Source organism: Sciurus carolinensis, chromosome 8 (genome assembly GCF_902686445.1).
Source record: "Sciurus carolinensis chromosome 8, mSciCar1.2, whole genome shotgun sequence".
Lineage (NCBI taxonomy): Eukaryota > Metazoa > Chordata > Mammalia > Rodentia > Sciuridae > Sciurus > Sciurus carolinensis.
In genome coordinates this window covers 99840061-99867517 of record NC_062220.1, presented here as the reverse complement: position 1 = coordinate 99867517, position 27457 = coordinate 99840061, and the positions used below count along the sequence as shown (strand labels likewise).

The 27457-nt window shown below is 41.6% G+C and overlaps 1 protein-coding gene across 2 annotated transcripts; it reads left to right on the top strand.

Annotated features, from left to right (window-relative positions):
* The first annotated feature begins 389 nt into the window (after positions 1-389).
* Positions 390-20341, top strand: Inhba (inhibin subunit beta A). 2 transcript variants are annotated; one of them, XM_047561472.1, is made up of 4 exons: positions 390-488; positions 3882-4064; positions 8638-9141; positions 18476-20341. In XM_047561472.1, exons 3-4 carry the CDS (start codon positions 8754-8756, stop codon positions 19360-19362), a joined length of 1275 nt encoding a protein of 424 aa, XP_047417428.1. In that variant the 5' UTR covers positions 390-488; positions 3882-4064; positions 8638-8753; the 3' UTR covers positions 19363-20341. The 2 variants fall into 2 exon arrangements, with proteins under 2 accessions (XP_047417428.1, XP_047417427.1); XM_047561471.1 differs by lacking the exons at positions 390-488; positions 3882-4064 and having other exon boundaries at positions 8441-9141.
* Positions 20342-27457: the final 7116 nt, after the last annotated feature.

The window sequence follows — 27457 nt, the reverse complement described above, 5'->3', positions numbered from 1 at the left end:
TGCTATTTCAACTTTGCAAACTTGACCTTCCTAAAATTAGAGTGGAACACCTGGAAATATTTACTAATTAAGCTGAGCTGTTGCCAGAGTGCCCTGTCAGTGTACTTCATGAGAGTACACAATGCCCGTGGACAGTGGCACTCTGGTCTTGCCAGCCTGGATGTGCCTGGGAGCTGCTCCCACACAGGCACAGAACCTTTGGACTCTATCAGGACATGAGGGAGGTAGCATACTGATAAAAAAAAAAAAAAAAAAAAAAAAAAAAAAAAAAAAAAAAAAATTAACACACAGGACAACCCTCAGGCTTTTCTGTTGGCTTTCCCCTCCAAAGTTATCATTTGGGAACAGGTTGTGAGGGTATCTTTGTGGATAAGCAAAACTGGATTAAAATCAAGATCTCTGCTCTTATCAGTCCAGTGGAATCTATATGCTGAAACCTCTGTGTTTTCAAATCATCAACATGGAACTTATTACCCGAGGGGATCCAGGTGAGAAAAATGATTATGACAATCTGTTATATGTTCCTTGGGGAGTATTTTTCAATAATCTTCTGGGGAAATAAGAAGATCAATTGCTGTAGCAGATGTTTCCTGATTGGGTTAGAAGTGAGTTATGACAATTTAGAAATACATGTTGGTTAGGAAGAACTTTGAGGGCATTTTTATTCAGTCAGAATTAGTATATGTATGCACAAAGTTTTTATTCAAGATCTATTTCTCTACAGAAGTTGTATGTGATTATTTCATTCAATATTGAGTTTTTTGCATGTATGAAATGGTTACTTCTTGGGAAGAAATCCAGGCATTTCTGAATCATTTGGAAGTTGATTGAAACCTTTGGTTCCAAAATGACCATTTACCTGAGGAGACTGTGAATCATATCTTCGAGGAGATGACAAAGCGTCGGAGTATCTAAGACATTCCCTTGTGGCTCTCTTCATCTTAAAATGACCTCTGACCTACCTTCTCCTTTCTGCATGACCCAAGTCACTCAGGAGCTAAGCCATGAACCAGGGAAGTTAGTCCTCATCAGCTGCACAATAACGTTTCACATGTAAGCTAGTTTGATCCAGGAAACTTCCCTTTTGTGAGTTTCACCATTTGTTGGTTATTATTGTTTTCTGTGGTGAGGGATCCTTCTCTATAGCTTCCCCAGTCCTCTCAGGAGAGCAACACCTGGAGGGGCATGGCCTTCCTTTAAAACCCACCACTTCCTTGTGAAAAGGAAGGTTAGAGTATAATATTGCTTGGAACAAGCATTAGGATTTAGACAAGCACCTCCTCTTTATCTCTTCAGATATTGATTGCATGTCATTCCCCTAAGGTATTAAACAAATAAAATCAAGCTACATCATATATATTTATTTTGTTGTTTTTTTAATTTTTATTTATTTATTTTTTTGCTTACGAGAAAGGCATGGTAATCTCACGCTTGTGAATTTGACTTCAGGGATTTCTCTGGTGCATGGATTTATCTGATACTGAACTGCTAAAATGAGCAACCCAATTCTCCATTCATTTACTCTTTTCCATGAGTCTTGCCTCCTAACATCTTGGGTGTGGGCCAACTCATCTTACTTTGTTGCTGGTCACCAAGATCCCACTTTGGGTTTTAACCAAAGCAAGAAATGCATTTGAGGCCATACAAGAAAGTTGGTTGGATTAACAATGATCCTGGTGAGGAATTCTGGTATTGGTAGTCTAGTGTGGGTTTCCAAAGGTCAGGCAGCACTTTTGCATGAGAAAGCTGAATCACTTGAACTATTAGAATTTTGCATAGTTGAAATATTTATCAGTGTTACAAGTTGTATTTCCAAAGCCTATTGGAACATGGATGGAAAGGAAATTAGATAGAACTTTATCACTTTAAATCAGGATTTCTCAACTGCAGAACAATTGACATTTGGGCCAGATCATTTCTCTGTTGTGGGGACTGTTCTGTGTAAAGCAAAATGTTTACTAGCATCCCTGGCCTCTACCCACTAGATGCCAGTAGCACCTCCCTCCCAGGTGTGACAACCAAAAATGCATTCAAGTGTTGTAAAATGTCTGCTCAGGAGCAAAACCACCCAGTAGAGAACCACTGCTCTGGGATGAAGAATAACAGTTTACTTATTGGATAGTTTTGCTTTTTAATTTGAGCGTTCGGTGCACCCTCCCACCTCAACCCCTTCAGACAAGGGCATTCCCAAATACTCTGAGAACAGGTGCTTTTACAGAATACAGGTCTTGTGGGATATTCTGGTGGTTCTGAGAAAATTGTGAGTCTTAGGGACTGAGTTTTGGATTAACCATTTCTAACCTTGTTGTTCTGGAAGGAATTTTAATGTTTTCTTCTCTCCCTGTTTTCAACTATTCATTCATTGATTTAAGTTAAGGCAAGACAGCTTCCCAGTTTAATTTTGACTGTGAAATGCTAATCCATCTTTGTCCCAAATCTTTCTAACATTCAGCCCAAGCGATGTGCAGGCACACTATCCAGGAAACAGGCAGGGTTTGCCAGTCCCATATTCAATTTAAACTGTTTGATGAGACCCTTAGTCACCAACTCCTGCAATCTACTGCAGCAAATACCATTCTGGATCCTGCCCACGTTTTCTGGATACTGTGCTGCCTCTCTGAGGGAGTCACCGCTCACCAACCAGGCCAGGTTTTCCTGCCTGAGCCCAGAATAACACTCAGTTGCTGAGAACACCTCGCGAGTTCTTTTGATTTCTCTCCATAGTCACGTTTTATGTTCAGTTTCCCAGACGGGATGAAGCAGAAATCATGCTTCTTTGGAAACAGATTTTTCATAGGAAGGAACTACAACACCCTGACTCGTCAGCAGCCTCTGAACCCCCAGCCTTGTGTCATTTAGCTGAATCAGAGGACAACTTCCCAGTCACCTGCTTGGGGTGTTCACGTCTCCTGGCTTGCATTTTTGACTGAATCACAGCAATCCGTGAGTAGCAGCTAAAATAACAGGACCATGAAAAATGGTCCCCTTTTCCAGGCCTGTCTCCTTGTTCCAGGAGTAGTGAGGAAAGAGACCAATTAATAGCCTGGATGAAAGCCGAAGGACATACGGTTTGCTTAAGAAGAAAAGTGAACATTCTTGCTTCTTGATCTATGCCAACTTTCTATGGGGACAGCTGCTGCCACGGGTAAACACCACTACAGTATAGGGTTAGCCATGCCCCTAAGGTATGTGTCACCCACGGCAAGACACAGTCCGGCACCCGGGCGCAGGTCTCCTCCCCATCCGCACAATTGAGCTCTTATCCTCAAACGAACTTTGTTTTTTGACCAGCTCGCTAATTGTGATTGAAAACACCAGCTCCCCAGCAATGCACAAGCATTGGAGTTAGCAGCAGCAAGACAGGCCCTAATTGCTCCATTTACATAAAAGTAGAAACATACAACTTCTAAATATAAATCTCTGGCACATCTTTCCTTTTGCAATTACAGTAAAATAAGGTACCAGTTTCCCTCCCGGCTCCTTCTCGCAGCAAGCTGCTCCACCGGGTTCGCTAGTGGCTGCTCTTCGAGGCGAGCACAGAGCCATGCAAATGCTCCAGCGTGGAGTTGGGAGCTTTGTGAAGTAGCCAGTAAATCAGACCGCCTCCGCTAGGTGAATAACGCGGTGGCAGCGGGCCACTCTGCTAGTGCAGTAGCTGCTAGGACCGAACTCCACACTCAGAAAGGGGCCAGTTTGCGGGTGCGGGTGCGTGAGCGCTCCCCAGCGCGCCTCTGTCCGCTGGGGAGCCCGCCGGCCCCACTGCAGGTCTTGGTCCCTGACATTTGCTGTGGTTACAGTCCCTGGCACTGAGGGCTGGGTTCAGAGATTCCCAGCTGCACTCACTGAACAGTGATTTTTTTTTTCCTCCCTGAATTCTTTAGCTGCCAAAAGGGGGGAAAAATCAAGAGCTGCTCTTAAAAGAAGTTGCCCTTGCTGGTGCTCAGGGTAAAAATAGAGGCGGCCGCTTGGAACGGCTTGGCCCTGACTCCAGGCATCCCGCGAGCTGGGCTCGAGCAGCGCGTTCCGGCGTGATCCCTGGAAGCTGCCAGCAGGTGTTGCTCAAGGTACAGTAGCAGGGCCGAGAAGCCGGGACCCGAAGGGCCTGGGGTGTGGGGAAACTCTGGGGGAGGGGGCAGGAAGTGAAAGAGAAACCAAACCGAGGAAGGAAAAGGAGATTCTTGTCAGGAGCTGAGCTGACCAGCTCATGCCCTGGGCCCTTGAGTTTGGCAGGGAAAAGCTAATTCCCAGTCCAGAATATTCCACAGAAGCTATTTTAACCTGACTGCTTCCTCTACCACCCCCACCTTGATTTCTACTGACTGAGGAGGCTTTTCTACTGTGGTTCAGCTCTGAGGTTGGGGATCCAGGTAGAAATTGACATCAGAGCTGTTAGGTGGCATTGGATGGCCAAGGTGGTTTCAGAACCACATGTGTGAGATGGTCCCTGGAGTCAGGGTGCTGTGACACAATGTTTAAGATGAACCAACAGTCTTATGGAAAACATCACATATTATTTTCTGAGCACTGGGCTTGACCCTGCAGCTTAGTAATATGAATCCCATTTCATAGATGGGAATGCTGAGACCTGAGGGTGCCTGATGAAGGAACAGTGGAACTGGGAGCTGATCTGGGTTGGTCTTTTGACCCCACACTATTTTGAGAGGGACATGGTGGTACTTAGCACAACAGGATTCATGCATGAGGCAGGGAGTGAGCTCAGATGCCCTGGAGACCATTTCCCCCCACTGGATATCATCCCCCCACCCCTCAAATGGGGGAAGTTCCTTTCCTACAAGGGGTTTCAGTTCATCCAACTCTAAACTGAAGAGCAGGTTTGGAGTTCACCATCACTGATCCTGTTTCTGTCATTGCCACTCAGATTCCCTCTCTTCCTCTACAACCGAATGACTTTATTTCCTACTTCAGTTCTGCATATGCAGTTCTTAGAATACTCCTCTCCCCTCCTCCTCCACACACAGCTAGCACCCACACTTTCTCTGTATGTAGCCAAGAGAGACCCTCTCATACAGAAAACTCCTGGTGTCCTAAAGGAACCTGCTTCTGCCACACATCAGGAGGCCAGAGCCTCTATATTTTGCTTGTGGGCACAGTGAAAAGTTTATTTTATGCATGTTAAATCCTGCATACAAAACAACATATCTGGTCATATGGCTTTCATTAGCTCCCAATTTTGCACATTTTATCCAACTTGTCATGTGAACCGGGCTTGTGCTTCAGCTATACTCCTTCAAACAACCCTTCTCCACCAGACTTGTCGGAGGATTCCCCCCTCCTGAGTTATTTTTGAGGCTTGCCAGTGCCCTTCCTCCCAAACCCAACTTCACCCCTGTTTCAAGGAGCATTTGCTTCTTTTCATTAATCTCAGGTTATATTTGTAACAACTTAGAAATCATAGGACTTGAAGTTCTGATAAAAAAAAAAAAAGTGATTTTTTTTTTTTTTTCTAAGTTAGAATGGAATTCTAAAGACCTGGGAAGGATACTTATGAAGTTCATTTGTAGAGAATGACTATTTCCCAAGTTCTTGGTGATAAATGATTTATGAAGCAGGCATTCAATTTCAAGATGTAAAATAATAGTGCAGGTCGGGGAGGGGAGACATCATCGTATGGGTATACATATTTTCCCTCAATGAAATAGCTATTTTAAAAAATTAAATAAGAACACTATGAATTTTCTTCCTGTAAAAGACAGTAAAATACTTTGTAAATACAAACAACCTCAAAAGTAACACGTTTTATGTAAAGACATAAAACTGAACTTGAATATAACAAGACGTGTGTGTATGAGTAGTAAAAGTTGAAAGTTGGACATTTGTTGAGTTCTATTTGATTCCAATATTTTTGTAAAACGTAGACTAGTCACAGCCAGAGGTTTCACTGGCTCAGTGTATCACCCCAGTAGTGTCTCAGAAGCCAAGAGGGATTTCCATTAGATAATGAATTATGAAATGTCTCACACTGGAAAAACCAGTCATCCGCTGATGTCATGCTGATCAACCAATCCCAAACAAAGCCCCAGTCCTCCTCAGATCGAGTGGTACCAATGTGAGTGTACAAATAAGTAGTACAGTATAAAACTTCACAGTGCCAATACCATGAAGAGGAACTCAGACAGCTCTTACCACATGATACAAGAGCCGGCTGGTGAAAGAGAAGGGACCAGAAAGGTAATGCTTTTTCCTTTTTACTTATGAGCTCTTTGCACATTCAGAGTCAGAATGGATAGGAGGAATTTTACAACTTATTGGCACTTCTATGGGCATTGTGATTTGTACCTTTTTTTTTCCTATTCAGGCAGGTTAATACAGCTTTTAACAGTCCTAGAGCATGCAAATAGATTATGTGTTTATACAACCCACTCAGCACATATATACAAGTACATATGCCAAAGAGAAAGCTATTTTTAAGAGTTACATTTGCAAACAGTAAATTCAGGGAACACACACATACTCACATGCAGAGAGAATCCAAATATTGATAAGTTGCACTTATCTAAATGCTACTATTAGGTCTCTTGAGTTGTTTGGAGTCATTAAACTTTTAGTTCTATTTCAGACTCTCTTGTAAAACTTAATTGGGCTGCAACATGCTTTGGGTACTTTATCTGTGACTCCAAAGAGGTGGGTGATGTTAAATATTAGAGTACAATGATGTTTTATTAAACAATTATAATGCACATACCCTAACTTCCCTCATCCTTTCACCATCTTCTGCTAAAAACATGAGACTTCTAGGTAATGTGGACAAAGTTTTATGCATAATAGCAGAGCAATTAATGTTCCTGGAGCTGAAACCCCAAAGGTGTTAAAGAGCTTGTTAGAGAGAAAGTCTTGCAAATAGTTGTTTTTGAAAAGGGGAGAGCCTATGCAATTCAGAAAAGCATTGTTACTCTGCAGACTCTAATTTTAACTTAGTGTCACAATTGTATCGCCCTCTCCCCCTTGTACTCAGATCTTATGTGTGTAGTAATACTTATTAACTCTTTTCCACCTAAACTGGCTTGCTTGACTAGAATGCTCTGAACACACTAGGTGTCAGATATAAGCTGACTGTATCTACAGAAACCAAGAGGGCTTATGTGTGGGAAAGAAACCGAGAAGGAAGGAAAGCTTTAACAGATGGACCCCTTAAAGATACTTCTGCAAGATAAAAGCAATAAGACAGAAAATGAAAAAAAGGAGTTTGGGGGGGGGGTTTAAAAAAAAAAAGCCTCAGAAAGGCATTGTTTAAACATGCACATTTTTCTTTTTCTGTGAGCACTCAAATCCATGATGATTTCATCTAGGCTGTTCCTTTGAGGGAAAAAGGAGCAGTGGAGGAGTCTCTCTATGAATGCACTGGTCAGGACTGGGCAGGGGACAAGCTGAAAAAACTATCACATGACAGAGAAAAATAATTTGCCAATATATTTTAGAGATTCTTTCCCCATAGGGCCAGTTATTCACGTCATACGAGTACACTCTTTTTATGAAAGAATGTGGGAAAGGCCAAATGGATTTTGTGTTTTATCTGTGAAGTCGGGGCAAGGGGTGGTAGGCTGTCATTTTTGAAAGGGGTGGTGAGAGAGGAGAGGGAGAAAGTGCTTCCTAGGACTTGGGCATGTTAAGTGCTGCCTGTCCTTTAGCTCTTTCTGTGCCCTGCTACATTGCCCAGTTGGGAAAAGTAAAGTATGTTATATGGCCCCCCAAAAAAGTTCTGTTGCTGCGCTCCCCTCAGCTCGCCTGCCCGGGTTGAGGACCCTGAACATTTAAATATGAATGAGTTGGGGAAAGGAACGAGTCTGGATTCCATCAGGCAGAACAATCGGCAGCGTGCCCCTGGGCCCCTCTCCCCTGACCTCTGCTACCTGTCAGCCGACCTCCCTCAGCCAGGTGGGTGGGTTGTCACCCAGGGCAGTGGAGGTGGAGTGGAGGGGCTGCGGGGGCAGACTTTTCCGATCAAGCCACCCCTGTGGATTGAGATAGTGCCTTTGGTTGGGGCTTGTTTTTTTTCCCCCTCCAAAAAAGGAAGAAGGTGAAGCAAAGGGACAGGACTGAGAAAGAAAAAAGAAAGAAAAAAGAAGTGAACAAAATGAGGAAAATTTATTGTAGAGGGAACGTAGAACCCCGAGAATGGTGGTATTTGAAGAGAGGTGTGTGAGAGGGAGCAACCAGCAGAAGGAAAGCAGCCTGTCAGAAAACGGGCTGTCCCTCCCTCCCTAATCACAGCCTTTACTCACAGACAAACTCCCTCCCTCTCCCATTCACTCACTCACTTAGGGCCAATCGTTCTCTCTCTCTCTCTCTCTCTCTCTCTCTCTCTCTCTCTCTCTCTCTCTCTCTCTTCCCCTCTCTCTCCCTCTCTCTCCCTTTCCCCCCCTTTCCCTCTCTCTTCTCTCCCCCTCTCTCCCTGTCTCTCTCCCTCCCATCCTCTCTCTGTCTCTGTCTCCCCCCCACCCTGTCTCTCCCTCCCTCCCTCTCTCCCTCCCTCCCTCCCTCCCTCCCTCCTTCCTTCTCTTTTACTCGGAGACAGTCAGAACTCTCCTCCCTGACAGCCACAAACCTACAGCACTGACTGCATTCAGAGAGGGAACCTGCAAACAAAACTTCACAGAAAACTTTTTGCTCTTGTTCCAGAGAATTTGCTGAAGAGGAGAAGGAAAAAAAAAAAAAAATCCAAAAAACCTGTGCGTGAGGGGGGAGGAAAAGCAGGGCCTTTAAAAAAGGCAATCACAACAACTTTTCCTGCCAGGATGCCCTTGCTTTGGCTGAGAGGATTTCTGTGGGCAAGTTGCTGGATTATAGTGAGGAGTTCCCCCACCCCAGGATCCGAGGGGCACAGCGCAGCCCCCGACTGTCCGTCCTGTGCGCTGGCCACCCTCCCAAAGGATGTACCCAACTCTCAGCCAGAGATGGTGGAGGCCGTAAAGAAGCACATTTTAAACATGCTGCATTTGAAGAAGAGACCCGATGTCACCCAGCCGGTGCCCAAGGCGGCGCTTCTGAACGCGATCAGAAAGCTTCATGTGGGCAAAGTGGGGGAGAACGGGTATGTGGAGATAGAGGATGACATTGGAAGGAGGGCAGAAATGAATGAACTTATGGAGCAGACTTCGGAGATCATCACGTTTGCGGAATCAGGTTGGTGCTGGCATTTGCGGAGGGGGGGGGTTGAGGGCGGGGGCAGTAAAATATATTTCTTTGACAGTCCTAGGAGGAACTTCTTTTCTCTCCAGCTGGAAACTGCCTGGGAAGGTTATTAGTTATTAGGTGATGGTAGCAGACGGAGAGGAGGGGGAGAGGGCTTCACAGAAATGGAATTCTCGGGTGAGCTCTGCCTGGAGATGACTAGCTTACACTTGCTAAACTCAGCCCGTCACACGGGGAGGAAGCTCTTGGGCCAATCTGGAGCTGGAAGCCAATCTGTGAGGGGCTCCCTCACTCTGCCTATGAAACCAGATCTGAGCAGTCAGATGAAAGCCTGGCATTTTCGGGTGCTTGGGGAGCAGAGTTGTCTTCAGGACCCCATCCAAAGTTTTTATTAGGGGTGGGAGGCTAGAGTGTAGGCAATCAGGGTAGAATGGCACAGACAAAGTCATTACCTTAAAACAAACCTTCCCTTTAAAAGTCCTATCTGGGGCCACATCAGACACGGGGCATACATACTAATGACAGTCATTTTTACCTTTAGAAACTCTGTCTGCAAGTGTATAGCACATCTTAGGCAGTAAAGAACTACTTTAGGGGACAGTTGACATTGAATCAGCAGTCACTTTTGGAGCACTGACTTTTGCTCTCTGAACCAAGGGGGGGAAAAAAAAGCCAAAAGAAAATCCCAAAAAACCCAGTTTTGTTCTTTGTAAAGTTACCAAAACTCTCTGCCAAGGAATGCAACCTTGACAAAGTGCTCTCAGATACTACAGTGAACTCTCACTCTATCCTTAAGAGGAAGAACTTTAATAAATAGATTCTAATTGTTGGCCCAAGACCACGGTAACCTGTTGCTGAACACAAAATACCTGTCAAAACTATGGGTGGTGGACTTGGAGCCAGGCTATTTTTATAGTTACAGGACACAGATCTTTTTGCATGCCTGCAAGCCCATGCATGCTGGGCACACAGATGTGTTAATGCCATGTTGCTTTCATGGTAATGCCAGGCTAAAGAATTAGATCCCTTGCCAAATCCATTTGAAAGGAATGCCATTGTTTTGTTTGGTAGAGCATATGGCCAGTAAAGTATGTGCAGGGACTCCCAGCATTTTGTTTAAAAGTTTGCCGCAGCAGTATAAACAATTAAGGCAACACTCAGAATTTCCAATCCTGAAAACCTGTTGACTCAGATGTTCTGTTTTCAAGAAAGCCATGGGAGACCTTAGCATCCTTTTGGGGGGAAAGGATAGCCTGCAGACTTTGTGGTTTCCTCCTATGGAAGAAGCCTCAGTGACCCTAAGCTTCCTAGGCAGGTTAACTCTCCCCCCTGAATCCTCTCTGGTTTAAGAAAGATCCAGCTTACTTCCTGAAAGTTCTTTTAGGATACAGCCCCAAAATCATGATCATTGTGACTTTATCTTCTGAAACTTATTGAGGAAAAAATCAGGTAGGAGTTTTCAAGTTACCACCTAATTTTCTTCAACCTCTCCTGGTGGAAATGAGGGAAAGGAAACACTATGACGTTGGATTGTGCCTGTGGAATACATTCTGGTGGTCTGGAGGGCTGCTGTGTGTCCTGACATGAAGGGACCCAGGTTGTGTTTTTATATGCCAACCTCCACCTCTGACAGCCTCAGCTGCAACCTCTACTCAGTTGACTTTAAACATACCATATGACTAAATATACCTAAGCTCCTGATCACTTTTAACTATACATGCTGACAATATGTCCTGCCTTATGACTTACTGGACTTATATAGAAAATCACCCTCTTGGCATTTAGAGATCTGGCAGTGAAAGAATTGGACCATTTACATTTTTTCTTACTTATGGCCCTTAACTCAGTGCTAATCCATCTCTCAGTTATATGGGACCTTGTCACTTTTTACTTCTCTGTTTGGGGTTTGATCCGAGAGAAAAACGAACAGCTTTTTAAAAAGGCAGTTCATGTTGACTAAAGTTTAAGGTTTGTAATGGGAAACTTCTCTTGGTTGAGTTTACATCTCTACTTTGGACTCTTAAAGGGAGGCGATTACAATTGCCTATTTTCTCTTCTGAGAAGTTATAGACATCAACTTCAAGTTGATTTAATATAATTTCATAGATTTTTATGATTGCTGCTTGAAAAATATATTCCCCAAACAGGGTACCATGCAAACATTTTGTTGCCAATTTTTCCTACCTAGGAAACATATTTGTCATCTGAATACTTGTGGTGAATATATAAAAATGAAGGGCAAAGATCTATGTTTTATTGCTTTTGGAAGAATACAACTTTAATGACATTCCACCTATGTGGAATGTCCAGGTTCTTAGAGAATAGCAGAGGGCATGCACTTTTCTTTTCTTTATAACTATTTGCACAGAAGAAAATTCAGTCATAAGTGTCACCCATGAGCATGCCATAGATGTACCTTTCAACCTCAATATTCCTCAGTTTGGGGAGGTATGATTAATTTTGGTCTTTTTTCCCCTGATTGTTTAATAAAGCCAAAGCATGGCCACTTCAGTAGAGAGATCATAAAGCTGAAGGTACCTTGAACTCTTTTAACCGAATTTGTCCCATTGTGCTCACGTAGAAAATGCCCCAGCTTTGCGAAACTGGTGTCAGTTATTGGCTAAACAGCGAAATCATTCTAAGACTCTCTGAAATTTATTTCAACAAATAAGAATGATTTTCTTGTTTTGGCTATCACCCAGGATTCCTCTCCAAAGCTAGTGTGTTCTTTGCATGACTGGCCCCAAATCCTCGATGTTTATATAAGTCTTCTCTTCAAAGGGAAGGCAGTAGGGATGAGTAAAATGAAGCCAACTACCACTTTGTCAATGAAACTAAAAGCAGAGGGCTTTTTGCTTGATATGTCTCATTTTGTCTTCTTTTGATTCATGACAGTAGCCTGTCAGTCAATGTACAATAACAATATACCATTGGGTCTCCACACATGCTGCCAAATCTAGATGCTGATTCTCATGATTAACTTAGCAATCGAGAGCACTTATTTTAGAAAGATGGGGAAAGACAAATGGTACACCAAGAAGTGGATAATGCTCCCCTAGCCTAGGCATTGTTGAAAGCAGTACATAAATCTTCCTTCTTGGAGGATACCATTTACAATAGATATGAAATGTACACGTCTCAAACAGGTGTCTTCACAGGCTCCTTGGTGGCTATATCCCCTTGCACTACCCCAGGAAAGGCATCTCAAAGTGGAGTTGACTCCCACCATTCCATTCCCCACCTGTTTTCTGAGCTATCCTGTGAATCACTCCTCCTCATGAACCTCTGAACCTTTAGGGGTTACACACTTTCTTCTCTGAATAATGGGGAAAGATTGGCCACAAGAGGGCGCATTCCAAAGACTTTTGGTCTTCATCAGTTCATCTGGGAAAGGCAGTCGCGCCTACTGGAAGCCCCAGTCTGTAGCACCCTAATCTTGGTGATTATCAGTTACTTCCTGTCCCTTCTCATCCTCCTGAAAAAGTTAGAATTTTATGGGATGGGAGAAACACAACTACCTGTAATACATTAAAAGAAACAGAAGGCGAAGAAATGGGAGTGCTAGTGATACATGTGAACATTCCAGAGCTCTATGGAAGGCAGACGAGTGATAAATTTCAAAAGCAAACAAAGCAGAGCATGGAGAAATGTGACCATGAATCATCAACGATACTGATTTGCTCACAAGTCTCTCCCTAATACGGTCGTCTGGGTTTTACAAAAACATCTTCCATCTCCCCTGATTCCGTTGCCTGGTTTGCCTGTCTTATCAACGCTTTTCACCAGCGACAAATGACAAGTAACTTCGAAAAGGGAGAAAAAAGGCTATTTATTTAACGCCTGGTAGGAACATGGTGTTCAGCTGCTGAGGATGCGAACTGAGGGTGTGGAGAGGAATGAAGCGGGGAAAGATGTGGAAGAGATTAATAGTGGCTTTCGTTCGGCCTGTGCAGTAGGTGAGCAGGAATGGGGGCCGGGGAGATGTCAGGGTCGAAATTCAGTTTTTACATTTGGAGAAAGGGAGTAATGCCTTCCCAGGCACTTTTCTTGAACATACTTATTTGTCTTGGCCCCTTCTTTTGCTAAAAAAATGCTTGAGCATAGTCTCTTTAGCTGTATGTAGTACAGAATTCTTCATACTCTATTGGTTCTTGGGTTCAAAATCAAAAGTGAAAAAGTTCTCAGGAACTTTAGAAGTCTGTGAAATATGGTAGGTTGAACCTTGAGAACTCTTTTTCTAGGAAGCTAAGACCACCCCCAGATCCCCCAGTATTTAACCTTCTTATTCATTACCATTTAAGTGGAAGAGGCATACACGATGAATGTTTGTGACCAAACATTTACAACAATCCAATAATGCGGATTCCAAGGAGAGAAATTGAGACTAAAAAAAAATAATAATCAGTCAAGACAACTTATAATCACGCCTATAGTTCTATTACAGGCAGAATCCTCTACCATAGGTCAAAGGAGGAATAACCCTTAAATACCCTGCTTGCTGCCTTTTGCAGAAACTCCTGGAAGCAATCCAGATGCAAAGTTAGTGCTTAGAGAACACACACGCTGTAAATGGCAGCTCTCTATGCTCTACCATTGACTATGCCATATCTAGGCACAGGGAAACCTTGATGAAGAATGGAAAATTAAAGTAACAGACGCTTTTTTACAGCAAGGTTTTCCTCCCCCCGTGGTGAGTTAAATACACTCTATAAACAGCAAGGCTTTCCACATTAACATTAGAGACATAATTATTACCCATATATAAAAGGGCAGCATACTTTACGCAGGACCCTGGTGAGCAAAACAAAACAAAACAAAACTGAAACACTGCATGTGTGTATTGCTTATTTAATTGGAAGTGTTCAGACACCCACAAATCTGAGATGCTGGACTTTTGGATGAGCAGCATTTTGCATTCTAATGTGGGGGAAGGGAACAACAAGGGGCTTGCTGCTTAACCCTTGGCATGCCTTCATGATTCAGTTATCGAAACATTCTGAAAGCAAAGGAGAATGTGTTACAAACACCTTCTCTTCCAGCTTACGCAGTCTTTCCTCCATCCAGCCCTCCCAGCAGGCAACGTTTCAAAGGTATTCTCTGTAAGGTGCAAACTGATCCCTACCCAATTTTTGGCACCATTTTTCTCTCCCTTTGGTATGTGTCCACTGAGCTCATAGGGGTTTAAGTGATGAGATATTATCACCCACATGGATTTGCGTGGGACTTTCTTAGTGAATTACTCAGGCAGAGCAGGCTGTGATACAACCTTGCTTTTGGAAGGGGAAAAAAAAAATAGCACAGAAGATGAAAAGAATATTATCAGAGTGTAGGTAATGAAAGGTTAGCAAAGCAACTAGCTATATCTGGTTAGCTAGAAAATAGTGTAGGAACCCAGGGCACACCTGTACAAACTAATGTCGTACCTGCTCACCAAGCATTATGGGAGGCTTCCATTTCTGTTTTTTACAGCACCAGATATTTAAGTCAAAGCTGAAACTGATTAGAAATTGATCCTAAACATCTCAGCCTCAGGCAACCTTCTTCCATTTTGTAAATTGTTATGCGTAGAGATTTGCAGATTGGGGGCATCCTGAGAGCAACACTGCAGTAGAGCCATCTCCCTCAGATAATATAGATATAGAGTGAATATAACAAATTGACTATTTATTGTATTTTTCATCCCTAAGAAATCTAAGGGTTGTAATAGATTTCTGCAACCGGCAGCCCTGAAAAACAGTAATTCCATGTCAGCTTCCAGCCATCTCATTCTCCCCACCCCCTTCTGCAATGAAAGCTAATGTAAAAGAAAAAAAAAAAATTGCACTGCTTAACCAGTCAGAATACAATAGAACCTGTAAAATGTACCTGCATATGAGGTAGACATTAGGAAGACTTGACTCTCTCTCTTCCCCCTGTCCTCCTGAGCATTATGGCAACAGCATTTTCATGAAATTGGATCTCAGTTTTATTTTTTTTCCCTGATAAAATATCATGCAATATACAAATAGCAGTTCCAGAAATGGACACCAGGAGAAGGAGGCGACAGGCATGTCAATTAGTAGGGGGAAAATCCAAATGTCAGAAATATGGGGGAGAGAGAAAGCAGGCAGGCAGTGGATGCAACTACAGGGAGCAGTCTTTCAGTTCAGATAATTAAACTGATGCATAAATCAGCACCCGTGCTTCCCCACAACGCACAGGCGATGCCACACAGTTAATTATCAGCCAAGACCAGCGCGAAAGTCATTTTATGATGACTCTCTGATCCTAATATAACAGCACCTGACAGATTGAGCCCCCTCTAATGAGTACTCTCTTTGTACAATCCTCTCTCAGGAACACTAAATCATTTGCTTCCAAGTACAGCTGCCTGTGAAGAAGGGGTGGGGCTAGATCAGCATAAGAAACCTGCTCTTGTGAAATGAGGGGCAGTCCTGCAGGGCTGTGTGATGGGCAGCACGTGGCCTTGCCCTCCCTGGGCTCTACAAAAGCAGTTGACAAAAGCAAGTGACATGTGGCTGTCACTTGTTGGGGGTTGACCAGTTAACCCTCCCTTGTCCCCGACCCACAAGCCTCTGTGCCCAGCTTGAAAGTCCAGCCTGTGGATTAGCACTACCTAGTCCAGCCACCTTCACCCTTAACCTCACCCCCATCCCCCACTCCCTGCCCCCATCAAGTGTGTATGAGTGCAGAGCAGACAGAGCCTGGGGGGATGTGTTACCTGTTACCTGAAACCCAGTGAACCTTCCCATTCAGGGCTTTAGTCAGGTGTGCTTTCCTAGAAAAACAAAACACAAACTTGTGCCCTTTGGCTTCTTTTAGCAGCTACTATCTCTCTGTTTGTGGAATGACACCCTGTTCAGCTTAGGATATCAGAAGCTGCCCTGCACAGAGGCAGAAGGGGAAACAGCACACAGCTTGTCAACCTTCTCCACTGGCAGGGCTGAGGTGCCCATACTTAGGGGCAGGAACCTACAGGTTCCTCTAGGCCAATATCGGAGACTGGGGACATTTCTGTCAGCCTTACTGTCTGGTCACCATTAGACTCTATCTGCTTCTGATTGCTATGTTAGATTAAATGATCCTCCTTAAAACTTTCCCTTTCTTAAAAACAATAAAAAAACACTACCAATTCTTAGCAAAGGGTAATATAGGATTCACATTTAAAAAAAAAAAAAAAAGTCATCATGCTTTCTAAAATAAGACAGCTTCCCCCCTCACTGCTCCCTGCTATGGTGTTCTCTCTAATCACAAACCCGGCTTTATTATTCATTTCGACTCCTGCCAGAGACATGAGGTTGGAGTCAGAGGAACTCCCATGCCACCACCATCATCGTCGTGGCAAGTTTGCACAAAGATGCCAGAGAACCCTGCATATCCATATGCAGCCCTTCTTGGCCCTTGCCTCAGTGAATTTACCACTATCATAATCACAGTGTGCAGAGTGTGTTAAATTAAGAACAGAATCGACAGTGCGCAGTGCACAGAAAAGCCTGCCTTCTGCCGCAGAGAACTTGAAACTGTGCCTAAAATTTATAGTACCGTAAACATCTCAGGGCCTCGAGTGATAAGTACGGCTGGATTTCCGTTAGCTATAGAAATCCAGGCAGGGAGATCCTCCTAGGGAGTTGTGACTTCTAAGATGAACTTCTTCAAGATTGCTCCCAGATTTGTACCTGGGATCTGTGTACAGTGGACAGTTATAAATAGGCACGTGGTCAGGTAAGGAGGACCTGTATCTCTATACCACCAAGTGGTAAACAGGGAAGTGAGGGAAAATGTTTGATTAATCAAAAGATTCTAGTCGGGACACCTGCTTCTTACAGTAAATGGTGCTGCATAATAAACATACAGGTGCATATGAAGAAGGGAAAAAAAAGGAAATGGATGACTTTCTAATTTTAGAGTTAGGCTAGAACTGAACAGTTGCTGAATCCACTATTCTGACAATGCAAGGATTTCCCCTGTGTTAGCCACAGTTGCTATTTGAAATATGTTTTTGGTGCTCATTTAGTGCATTATAAAAGGACAGAGGCAAAATGAAGGATTCAGAGGTAGAAGGTGGCTCTCTTATTTAAATATAACTTAATGCTAAGAATGCTTCCATTTGTTAAATAGTAATCATATCATTGCCTACTGTGTTCTAAACACTAGACTATGGCAATGAATGAGATATTTAAATAAGACCTCAGACCTCAGGCATCCTAATCTAGACTGAAGAGGGTGGTGGCTGAGTATATGAGAGGGAAAGCTTTTGGAGGAAGTATAGTCCAATCTGAAAAGTGAACTGTTATTAAGATCAGTCACTTGGGGTGGTGTGCTGGGGGTAGGGCAGGAGTATCTAGGCAGCAGAGACAGCAGGTGTCATACCTACAGGTGAGTCAGAGCATGGGATTCTTTATCCCTCAAGGAAACACCTTGAAGCGGAACCATCAAGAACAGGATGCTGGGCAAGAGCTGGAGTTGAAGGCTGACACAGAGCTCAGTCCTGAGCAGTTTCCTTTGGCTGCTGAGAGCTACAGGATGTCAGGAAAGGACTTAAAGAGGGGGTGGCATAATCATATCCATCTTTGGGGAAGATTCCTTTAGTAGCTTACTGGAGAAAGGATTGGAAAGAACTCTGACTCCATGCTGGAGAGGCCACTTTGAAGAAAAACCTGCTGTAGTGAGTGACCCCAGGACAGAGGTGATGGAAGGGTAAGGCAGAATGCATGTGACAGGAAAGAAGAGCCCAGCTCAGAGTGCTTTTGAGAGCGTGCAGAGTGTTTTCATTTATGTTCTCCTACTTGGTCCTTCCAAACCTGTGAGATAATAGGTCAAATGTTATTATACCATTCCCATTTTATAGAAGATGAAACTGAGATTAAACAGTGAGGCAACAGACACAGGCCCCCCAGGCCCAGTTCATTCTAAAACAAGGAATTGCAAACTTCTTTTTCTGTAAGAGGTCAAAGGGTAAATATTTTAGACTTTGTGGTCCAGAGTCTTGTAGTTGCTAAATTCTGTGTGATACTGCAAATGTGGCCCTAAGCAACTTAGAAAGAAAGGAGCATAGCTGTGTTGCAATGGAACTTTATTTGGGGTACTAAAGTTTGAATTTCACATTACAAAACATGATTTTTCTTCAACCATTTAAGAATATAAAACCTAATCTTATCTTGAGAGCCTCTCTGTGACAGATTTGACCAGGGGACTGTAATTTGCTGGCCCCTGTTTTAGATGATCTATAGCAAAAGACTCTTGCTTGCTTGGCAATAGAGAGTAGATGCAAATGCTGGAATTAACACATGTTCCTGTTTTATCTTGTGCTGCATTTTGTCTTCAGGCACAGCCAGGAAGACTCTGCACTTTGAGATTTCCAAGGAAGGCAGTGACCTGTCTGTGGTGGAGCGTGCGGAAATCTGGCTGTTCCTGAAAGTCCCCAAGGCCAACAGGACCAGGACCAAAGTTACCATCCGCCTCTTTCAGCAGCAGAAGCACCCACAGGGCAGCTTGGACACAGGGGATGAGGCCGAGGAAGTAGGCTTAAAGGGAGAGAGGAGTGAACTGTTGCTATCTGAGAAGGTGGTGGATGCTCGGAAGAGCACCTGGCACATCTTTCCTGTCTCCAGCAGCATCCAGCGGTTGCTGGACCAGGGCAAGAGTTCCCTGGATGTGCGGATTGCCTGTGAGCAGTGCCAGGAGAGCGGCACCAGCCTGGTGCTACTGGGCAAGAAGAAGAAGAAAGAAGAGGATGGGGATGGGAAGAAGAAGGATGGAGGTGAAGGAGGAGCAGATGAGGAGAAGGAGCAATCACACAGACCTTTCCTCATGCTACAGGCTCGGCAGTCAGAAGACCACCCTCACCGCCGGCGAAGGCGGGGCCTGGAGTGTGACGGCAAGGTCAACATCTGCTGTAAGAAACAGTTCTTTGTCAGCTTCAAGGACATTGGCTGGAATGACTGGATCATCGCTCCCTCTGGCTATCACGCCAACTACTGTGAGGGTGAGTGCCCGAGCCACATAGCAGGCACGTCGGGGTCCTCACTGTCCTTTCACTCAACAGTCATCAACCACTACCGCATGCGGGGTCACAGCCCCTTTGCCAACCTCAAGTCGTGCTGTGTGCCCACCAAGCTGAGACCCATGTCCATGCTGTACTATGACGATGGGCAAAACATCATCAAAAAGGACATTCAGAACATGATCGTGGAGGAGTGTGGGTGTTCCTAGAGTCACCCAGCCTGGGGGGAAAGGGAACTAGGGTTGTCCAGAGAAGATAGTGGCAAAATGAAGAAAAAAAAAAATTTAAGTTTTCTGAGTTTAACAACCAGAAAAATAGAAATTAAAAAACAAACAAAAAAACAAAAAACAAAAAAATGAACAAAAAAAAAAGACAAAAACTAAACTAAAAACAAAACCTGATGAAATAGATGAAGGAGGATGTGGAAAAAAATCCTTAGCCAGGGCTCAGAGATGAAGCAGTGAAGGAGACAGGAATTGGGAGGGAAAGGGAGAAGGGTGTACCCTTCATTTCTTCCGAAATCAAACTGACGACCTCAGTTGTTTAACCGGGTATTGTCCTCTCCCCCCTTGCGGTTCCCCGGTGAGCTCCAAGTCACCTTGTCTAGTCTGCAGTAACTGTGGACTAGTACGACCCAAATAACGTCTAGAAAGCCATGAGTTTGGAAGGGCCAGTCCCACCCAGCTACCCAGGTCACACACGTGTCTGTGTGACACTGCATATGTCACCAGACACGCCCACATAGGCGTTTCCACACACCACATACACATACATACCGATAAAAGAACAGGTGTGTGCAGGTGGTCACACTTTCTTTTTCTGCACCACTTTCGCAACAAGACAAAACAAAACAAACAAACAAACAAAAAACCAACATTAAAAAAAATTTGAGAACAAGAATGGGAAGAATGAAAGATCAAGGAAAAAAGAATACCAAGTTACATTTCGTTAAGGTGCTTATGATCTTAGAACTATGCAACCTAATAGGTTTGAAACTGTTTACCTGAGAGAGAACAAAAAGAGAGACTTTTTTGTATTGGAAGTAACCTGATTAATTTTTATTTTCTTCAAGGAGAGATACTTGAAAGGAATATGTTTGTCCATCTGTTGGATCCAAACATTTCTATATTTTGTAAATGTTGTTGTTTTTTTTTTATCGTTTACTATTTGCACTACAATGGTGTTTGACCTGTCTAATCCTTATTTAACAAGTATTTTCTTTGGGTGGGGGTGGGGGTGGGGTTTAAGAGCTGCACTTAATGTGAGCTATAAAAGAACTGCTACAGCACACAAAATAGCTATTTTTATTATTATAATTATAATTATTATTATTATTTTGTACCTTAAAAAATAGACACATACACCAAAGACATTTGTGTGAGCCTTTAAACAGTCTGTCTGTGGTTGGTATCATTCACCATCAATGAGTCAGGGGTTAAGATTCAAGGTTCGGTAGGGGGGATTGTGTTCAGGCTTAAAAGCCCTGAGAAGTTTGGTTTTTGACTCCTTTTACATCCATGAAACAGGACATTTCATACTGGATGTGCAGTAGTTGTACACTGTTGGATATCAAGTTCAAATTCATGAGACTACATGCTTGTATGTGTATATATACATTGCTTGTGCATACGCATATCTGTATGTATATATACATGTATTGTATCATGTCCATACACATTTTAAGCACTTCAGGCTGTCATTTTTTAATGTTCTTAAAGCAATGAATGTTTGTGTGCAAAACACAGTATTTTTAAGAAGGATAGGCTATAGTTTTTGCTTTTACTCTGAACTAGGTGGGCGCATTTCAAAAATTTGGTTGTGAAAAAGCCTGGAAATTCCAGTGAATATTCAGCAAGGCCCTCTTTAAATGTACAGGGATCAAACTCCCTCCTCTTTCTTGTCCCCGCCCCGCTACAAGTTATCCCCTGTGGGGAAAACAGGATATTAATCAAAACTATAGGTCGATTTTTTTCAATTTCTATTTATTATCTATTGGAATCAATCTTAAATCAGAAACTTTTTCGGAAAAAAATTAATCTGTAGGCCAGAATAAAAGAGTCGGGTGAATTTTTTAAAAATGGTTTAGGCCTGATTTTGAGAGATATTATTTGCACCCACTGGGTTAAATAATGTTAGTACTTAAAGGATAAATAATTTGGAGGAAGGTGTTTAAGAGAATGGGAGTTAAGAAAGAGAAGAGTTAAAAGAAGGCTGGGATGAGGGCAGCAGTATGAATCTCTAATATTTAATTAATATTAAAACTCAATATGTAAGTTTGTATGTATCAGTTCAGATGCTAAAAGGGAAAAAAAAACTTTGTCTTATAAATCTCAAAGTATTGCTTAAAGCTAAGTTTCTATCTAATTTATTCAGTATTTTGCTTGCCTAAAACAGCTAATAAGTCATTCATTATGTGCTGTTGAAAATACAGAGCCTTATTTTTACTGACTTGTTTGAAACTGCAAACATTTGAAAAAATTGGAAAAAATTTAATTTAGAACAATTGCATTCAGTATTCAGTAAGATGTTGAAACTTTTAACCTTATGTCAATCCATAGATTTAAAAAAGTAATTTTAGAAAAATGAAATATCAGTGAGAAACCAAATATTACAAAACGTGGTGCAGCTCATCTTAAAATTATACTAAGTCAGTGTAGTATAACATTAGGCTACGTGTAGGCAAATTAGCCTCATTACTGGGCAAATGTACTAACCACGTTCTAGAGGCCTGCCTTATCTTATGCAGGAAACAATATATACTGCATGAGAAGCTCATTAGTGGATTCTAATTAAGGTCCTTCAGCCTTGGATATCATGCACATGGGGAAGATGGGTATGGGGAGGGAAGTTAGGGAGAGGAGCAGATGGCATTTCAACTTCACCAGTTTTCACAAAAATCTTGGAGGGCCTCAAACTGCTGCTTCTTTGGTACTGGAACTAATACTGGAACCTGTGGTCGTAGTGTGAGGAAATGAGTCCTACTTCACTACGCAGTAAGAGATGGTCAAGGCCACGGAAAAGAACAGGAAATTGCAAAGGCAGCCATATGGGGTTCCGGTTCATCTCAAATGAATTCGCCATTTTGATAAGCCCTTTCAGTCCTAGTGGCAAGAAGGGGTTTGATTAGTGCCATAGTGATTTAAAACTGAGTGAAATGAAATTCCATATGACAATATTTGGATTAAAAATTAAATGATTGGGAGGTCCTACACCCACAAACTTTAACCCTGTTTCATTACATTTATATGGCCTTGTGTTAGAATTATGAATCGCTTCCATCTTTATTGATATCAAAAGATATGATTTTATCATCTTTTAATCTCAGCAGATACAAAGCCCTGTGAACAACCACTCTTTACACAGCTGTATGGGGCCAAAATGAGAAGCTTTTAATTCCTGTCATCTTGGGTTCTTGGCGGTAGGTTTTACTTGATAGGAGGGTGGCTCTGTCTGATCCCACTATCTCTCCACTCCTTTTCTAGGGCTGATGTCTAGGCTCCTAAATAACTGCCCACACTAACTCTAGAAGCTCTGAAAAGCACCTGTCCTCAGTATATCCCTTAAAGAAAAATAAGTATTTTGTAGGCTGAATTGACATTTTCTTTTTTTTCCAAAAAAGTAAAGCAAACTCTACTACACTGAGTTGGGATTTTCTTGTCTCAGAAGACCAGCCAATTTCATGCGTATTTAAGATTGATTCCACACTCCATTTTCAAGGCAAGTTCTTGCATTCTCCTCGAAGGTAGAGCAAGTAAAATTTTTTTCTGCTCTTGTGGGATTGGACTTCAGGAGGTGACTCTAAAAAATCAGAGCAAATATATCTCAGTTGTATTAAACATAGATTCAAATTATCATGTTCGCTTGAAAATATGATTTCCTGTGGGCCTTTTGGCAACTTCCCTTTTCAATGTAGAGAAAAACTTAGTCACCCTGAAAACCTACATAATAAATGAAACTTGTAGATGTGGGCAGAAGGTTTGGGGGTGGACACTGTATGTGTTTAAATTAAACCCTGTATTACTGAGAAGCTATTGTATGGGTCAGAGAAAATGAATGCTTAGAAGCTGTTCACATCTTCAAGAGCAGAAGCAAACCACATGTCTCAGCTATATTATTATTTATTTTTTATGCATAAAGTGAATCATTTCTTCTGTATTAATTTTCAATGGGTTTTACCCTCTATTTAAATGCTTTGAAAAACAGTGCATTGACAATGGGTTGATATTTTTCTTTAAAAGAAAAATATAATTATGAAAGCCAAGATAATCTGAAGCCTGTTTTGTTTTAAAACTTTTGTGTTCTGTGGTTGATGTTGTTTGTTTGTTTGTTTTTATTTTTATTTTGTGGGTCCTTTTTTTTGCATACTACATGCAATTCTTTAACCAATGTCTGTTTGGCTAATGTAATTAAAGTTGTTAATTTATATGAGTGCATTTCAACTATGTCAATGGTTTCTTAATATTTATTGTGTAGAAGTACTGGTAATTTTTTTATTTACAATATGTTTAAAGAGATAACAGTTTGATATGTTTTCATGTGTTTATAGCAGAAGTTATTTATTTCTATGGCATTCCAGCGGATATTTTGGTGTTTGCGAGGCATGCAGTCAATATTTTGTACAGTTAGTGGACAGTATTCAGCAACGCCTGATAGCTTCTTTGGCCTTATGTTAAATAAAAAGACCTGTTTGGGATTTATTTTTTTATTTTTATTTTTATTTTATGTCTTTCTTATTGATTTTCCCAGATCAACTTTGCACACATATTGCCACAATCTTTGCTGGGTGATAATTTCGTTTCTGTATGATTATCCAGAAGAGAATAAGAAACAGACTGATTATGGAACAGAGTACAAACTGTGCAGTGTTAGCTCAAGTAGAGAAAGAACATATATTTCCATGGCAGAGGCTTGGAATAGGCTGTAGATGCTTGGGCCAGCTATACTTATATTTTATTTATTTTGTTCTTTTCCTATTTCTCCAAATGTAGTAGTCACTACTTAAAGGAAATAAAGATGTATTATTTCCTTCCCTCCTTCCTTCTTTCTTCCTCCTTTCTCTTCTTTCTTCCTTCTTTCTTTCTAACTAGATAACTAGAAAGATATGGACCAACCAGAGGTAGAGAACTATATACATGGGAAAGAACCATACTTAGTTCTAATACCAGGACCAACAGAACCAATTTGGAATCAAAAGTAAAGTGAAGAATTAATTCAACTTTTTCTTCTTTAGTTTTTGTCTAGTATCTATGTCCATCCTCAAGTTTATATAGAGAAAAGAGCTTCCATAAATATCTATGTGGACCAAGAATGTCCCTATGCATAACTTTATTTGCTATTAGCATATCATTGTTTTAACTACCCTGCACAGTAGGTATGACCCCAGCTTTTATAGAGAAATCTCAGACTCAGTTAAGTGACATTAGTGGTAACAAGGATTCCAACCCAGGACTAAATTGGTATCTAAACTTAATTTTCTTTTTTCTTTTCCATAATTCCATTTTTTATGTGTTAATTTTGTCATGTATTAAGAAAAAAAAAGGGAGACCGGATTGAGTATGAAAGACATAGCTTTTTAACACAGGCACTTTATAATCTCCAGATAGATCACTTGCAATTATCTCTATGTGAAATCCCAAATTTATGTAAATTCATCCCAAACCCTTTCTCTTTCAATAGGAGAGTTCCAATTTTTTTGAACTAGAAAATGAGAATTACTGCAGTTTTGCTCTGTATTTTTAAATTTTTCTTGGTTTTCTACTTTTGTTTTTTGCTAGAGGAAACCTTTGGTCTAAAGTACTCTATGAGTCCAATGCTATGTGTGTGCACATATGTGACCATGCGCATTAGCCTCCATTTACTGCCAAGTTTAATAAAGAATGTCTATTAGGAATAACATAAAGAGCTCACTGAGTACTATAAATGAGTACTATTGTTATGAAACTTATATAGATGGACAAAAAAGAACGGAAAGAAAACAAAATATTGTAATATGCATATATATGCACTCATATACACACACATACACAATAAAAAGGGAGTGAGAATATGTCATGATTCCACACTTAAATCCATATCATGAAGAGATATAATCCTTCCTCAGGAAAAAAAAATTGTCAGAGGAAGGGACTGCCAAAAAAGACTAAAGCAGCGTCATTCCTCTTTGCATCAAATAATTCCTTTTTTTGCCCCTTCGCACCAATCCTATTTGGAGTCTTCTCTTTGGCCCATAACAACACAGGATTTATTAGAAATTCTTCATTATGCCCTCTCAGGCCTTCTTTAATTGTCATGTAATTAGTGCCTACAGTAAGAAAAATAGGAAAGGCAAATTGTTTGTTCATATGCAAAGAATCATGGAGGGGTTTCAAGACATTTTTGGAAGTGCACAATTGCCCTGCTTGACAAGGTTTAAGTTCAAGAAGAGCCTGTGATCCTAGGAGTTGCACTATGACTTCAAATTCACCCAGTGGACACAAGGGAAACATTTTTCTTGCAGAAAACTTGGCAGTTGAGATCTATAGGTAGTTTGGGGAACTATTAGGTCAACTGATTGAGTAAAAATGATGAGGAGTCTTCTGTTGGTTTTTGTTTTTGTTTTAATTGATTTTTCCTGGGAAGAAGTCAATACTGAGGGAAGGTCCAATCACTGTCAAAAAGAGCACTGAGAAAGCCACCCAGGGCCAGAGTTAATTTGCTGCTGTAATTCTTGCTGTCATGGTGGTAGCCCTGCCTGCATCACTGTGATGTGGGAGACACAATGTTCTAACACAAATACTATAATGTGGCAACAAAAGATCCCAGGAATCCGTCTTTTATTAATGAAGTTGTTTTAGCACAGTGGAGTACCAAAACCTAAGTCATTTGAAAAGCTTGGTACTCATGGGATAGAAGTAGTCATTAAGGGGAAACTGTCCCATTGTGAGAAAAAGAAAGAAAAGAAAAAAAAAAAAAAGACAAACATTGTTAATCTATGCCAGAAACAGGCAAGCCTAAGGCAGGAGGATGACAAAACATTGTGCTTCAAAGTGTTTATTGTGCTGGAGCTTCCAAGGGCTTTGAAGCCGGTCATCAAACCATTCTAAATGGAACCAGGGAGGTTTCTCACCATCGAGCTCAACAACAAATGTTTGTGTTTCATGGCCATCTTATTTATCCCTCAAAGACTTTGAGTAATGTTGTCATACTAAAACTAATTTTCCATCTGAGTAATCATATCCTAAACATTATCAAATTGCCAACTAGATGAAATGGTTTGGATTACTGTGATAGCATACCTGTAGTAGCAATTATTGTGCCAAACTATTATGGGATTCACAATTCTGAAATTAACTAACTCTTATGTTAATGACCTCAGGTTAAGTACTTGGAGCAAGCAAATATAGTCCCTTCCTTTTGGGTTTTAGATAAAATGTAAATTACATTTAAAAATCTAGCAACTTGGGTTCACAATGTGACAGTTTCCCCTTAAAGACTGCTTCTATCCCATGAGTACCAAGCTTTTCAAATGACTTAGGTTTTGCTACTCCATTGTGCTAAAACAACTGCATTAATAAATTCATTTAGCTACTAATGAAAATGGTCTGGGTACAGTACTCAAGAGTGGTTTCTGAGCTCAACTGCCTACCTGGTGGATAAGATGATGCTCTTATTGTTTTAACAAAGAATAGAGAGCAAACATTAGATGGTCTGACCAATGTCCCCAGAAAGCCAAGGGTCAACGGGTATAGAAAAAGAAGACAAACTTGCCTTCCTTTTCCTAATGTATCCAGTTCTCACCCAGGACCTGACCACCCCAGCTCCCTCTTGCAACCAGGAATTATAATAGGGTGAGGGACAGTGATGGATGAACAGCTTTTATCTTTGTGTTTTAAACAATTCACAAAATAAAAAATATGATTTTGACTAAATCCATCTATTACATGGAAGCTTGAATTCTGAAAATAGGCCAGACTCAGTAGTACATGGATTAAGCACTGAAAGTTAATGCTATGGAAAATAAAATCATAATCAGCATTCGGATGATCACAAATGGAAAGAAAGTAGATGAAATCCAGGAGCGGTGAGGACAAGGGCAATTGTTCCTCAATGGTACCTTAGATTTGTTAGGGAGTAATCTGAGGAAGTCATGAACAGACTTCTTGAAATTAAATTTTGTGAGGTTTATTGTTGTGTTCCTGAAAGTTGAGGAGGGGTCAGAGGAAATAAGGGGTGGGGTGGGGAGCCACATCTTCTACCAGCAATCTTTAAGAACTTGGACCTAGACCATTGGGAAAAAAAGGCTGCAGGTAGAAATGGAAGGTTTCT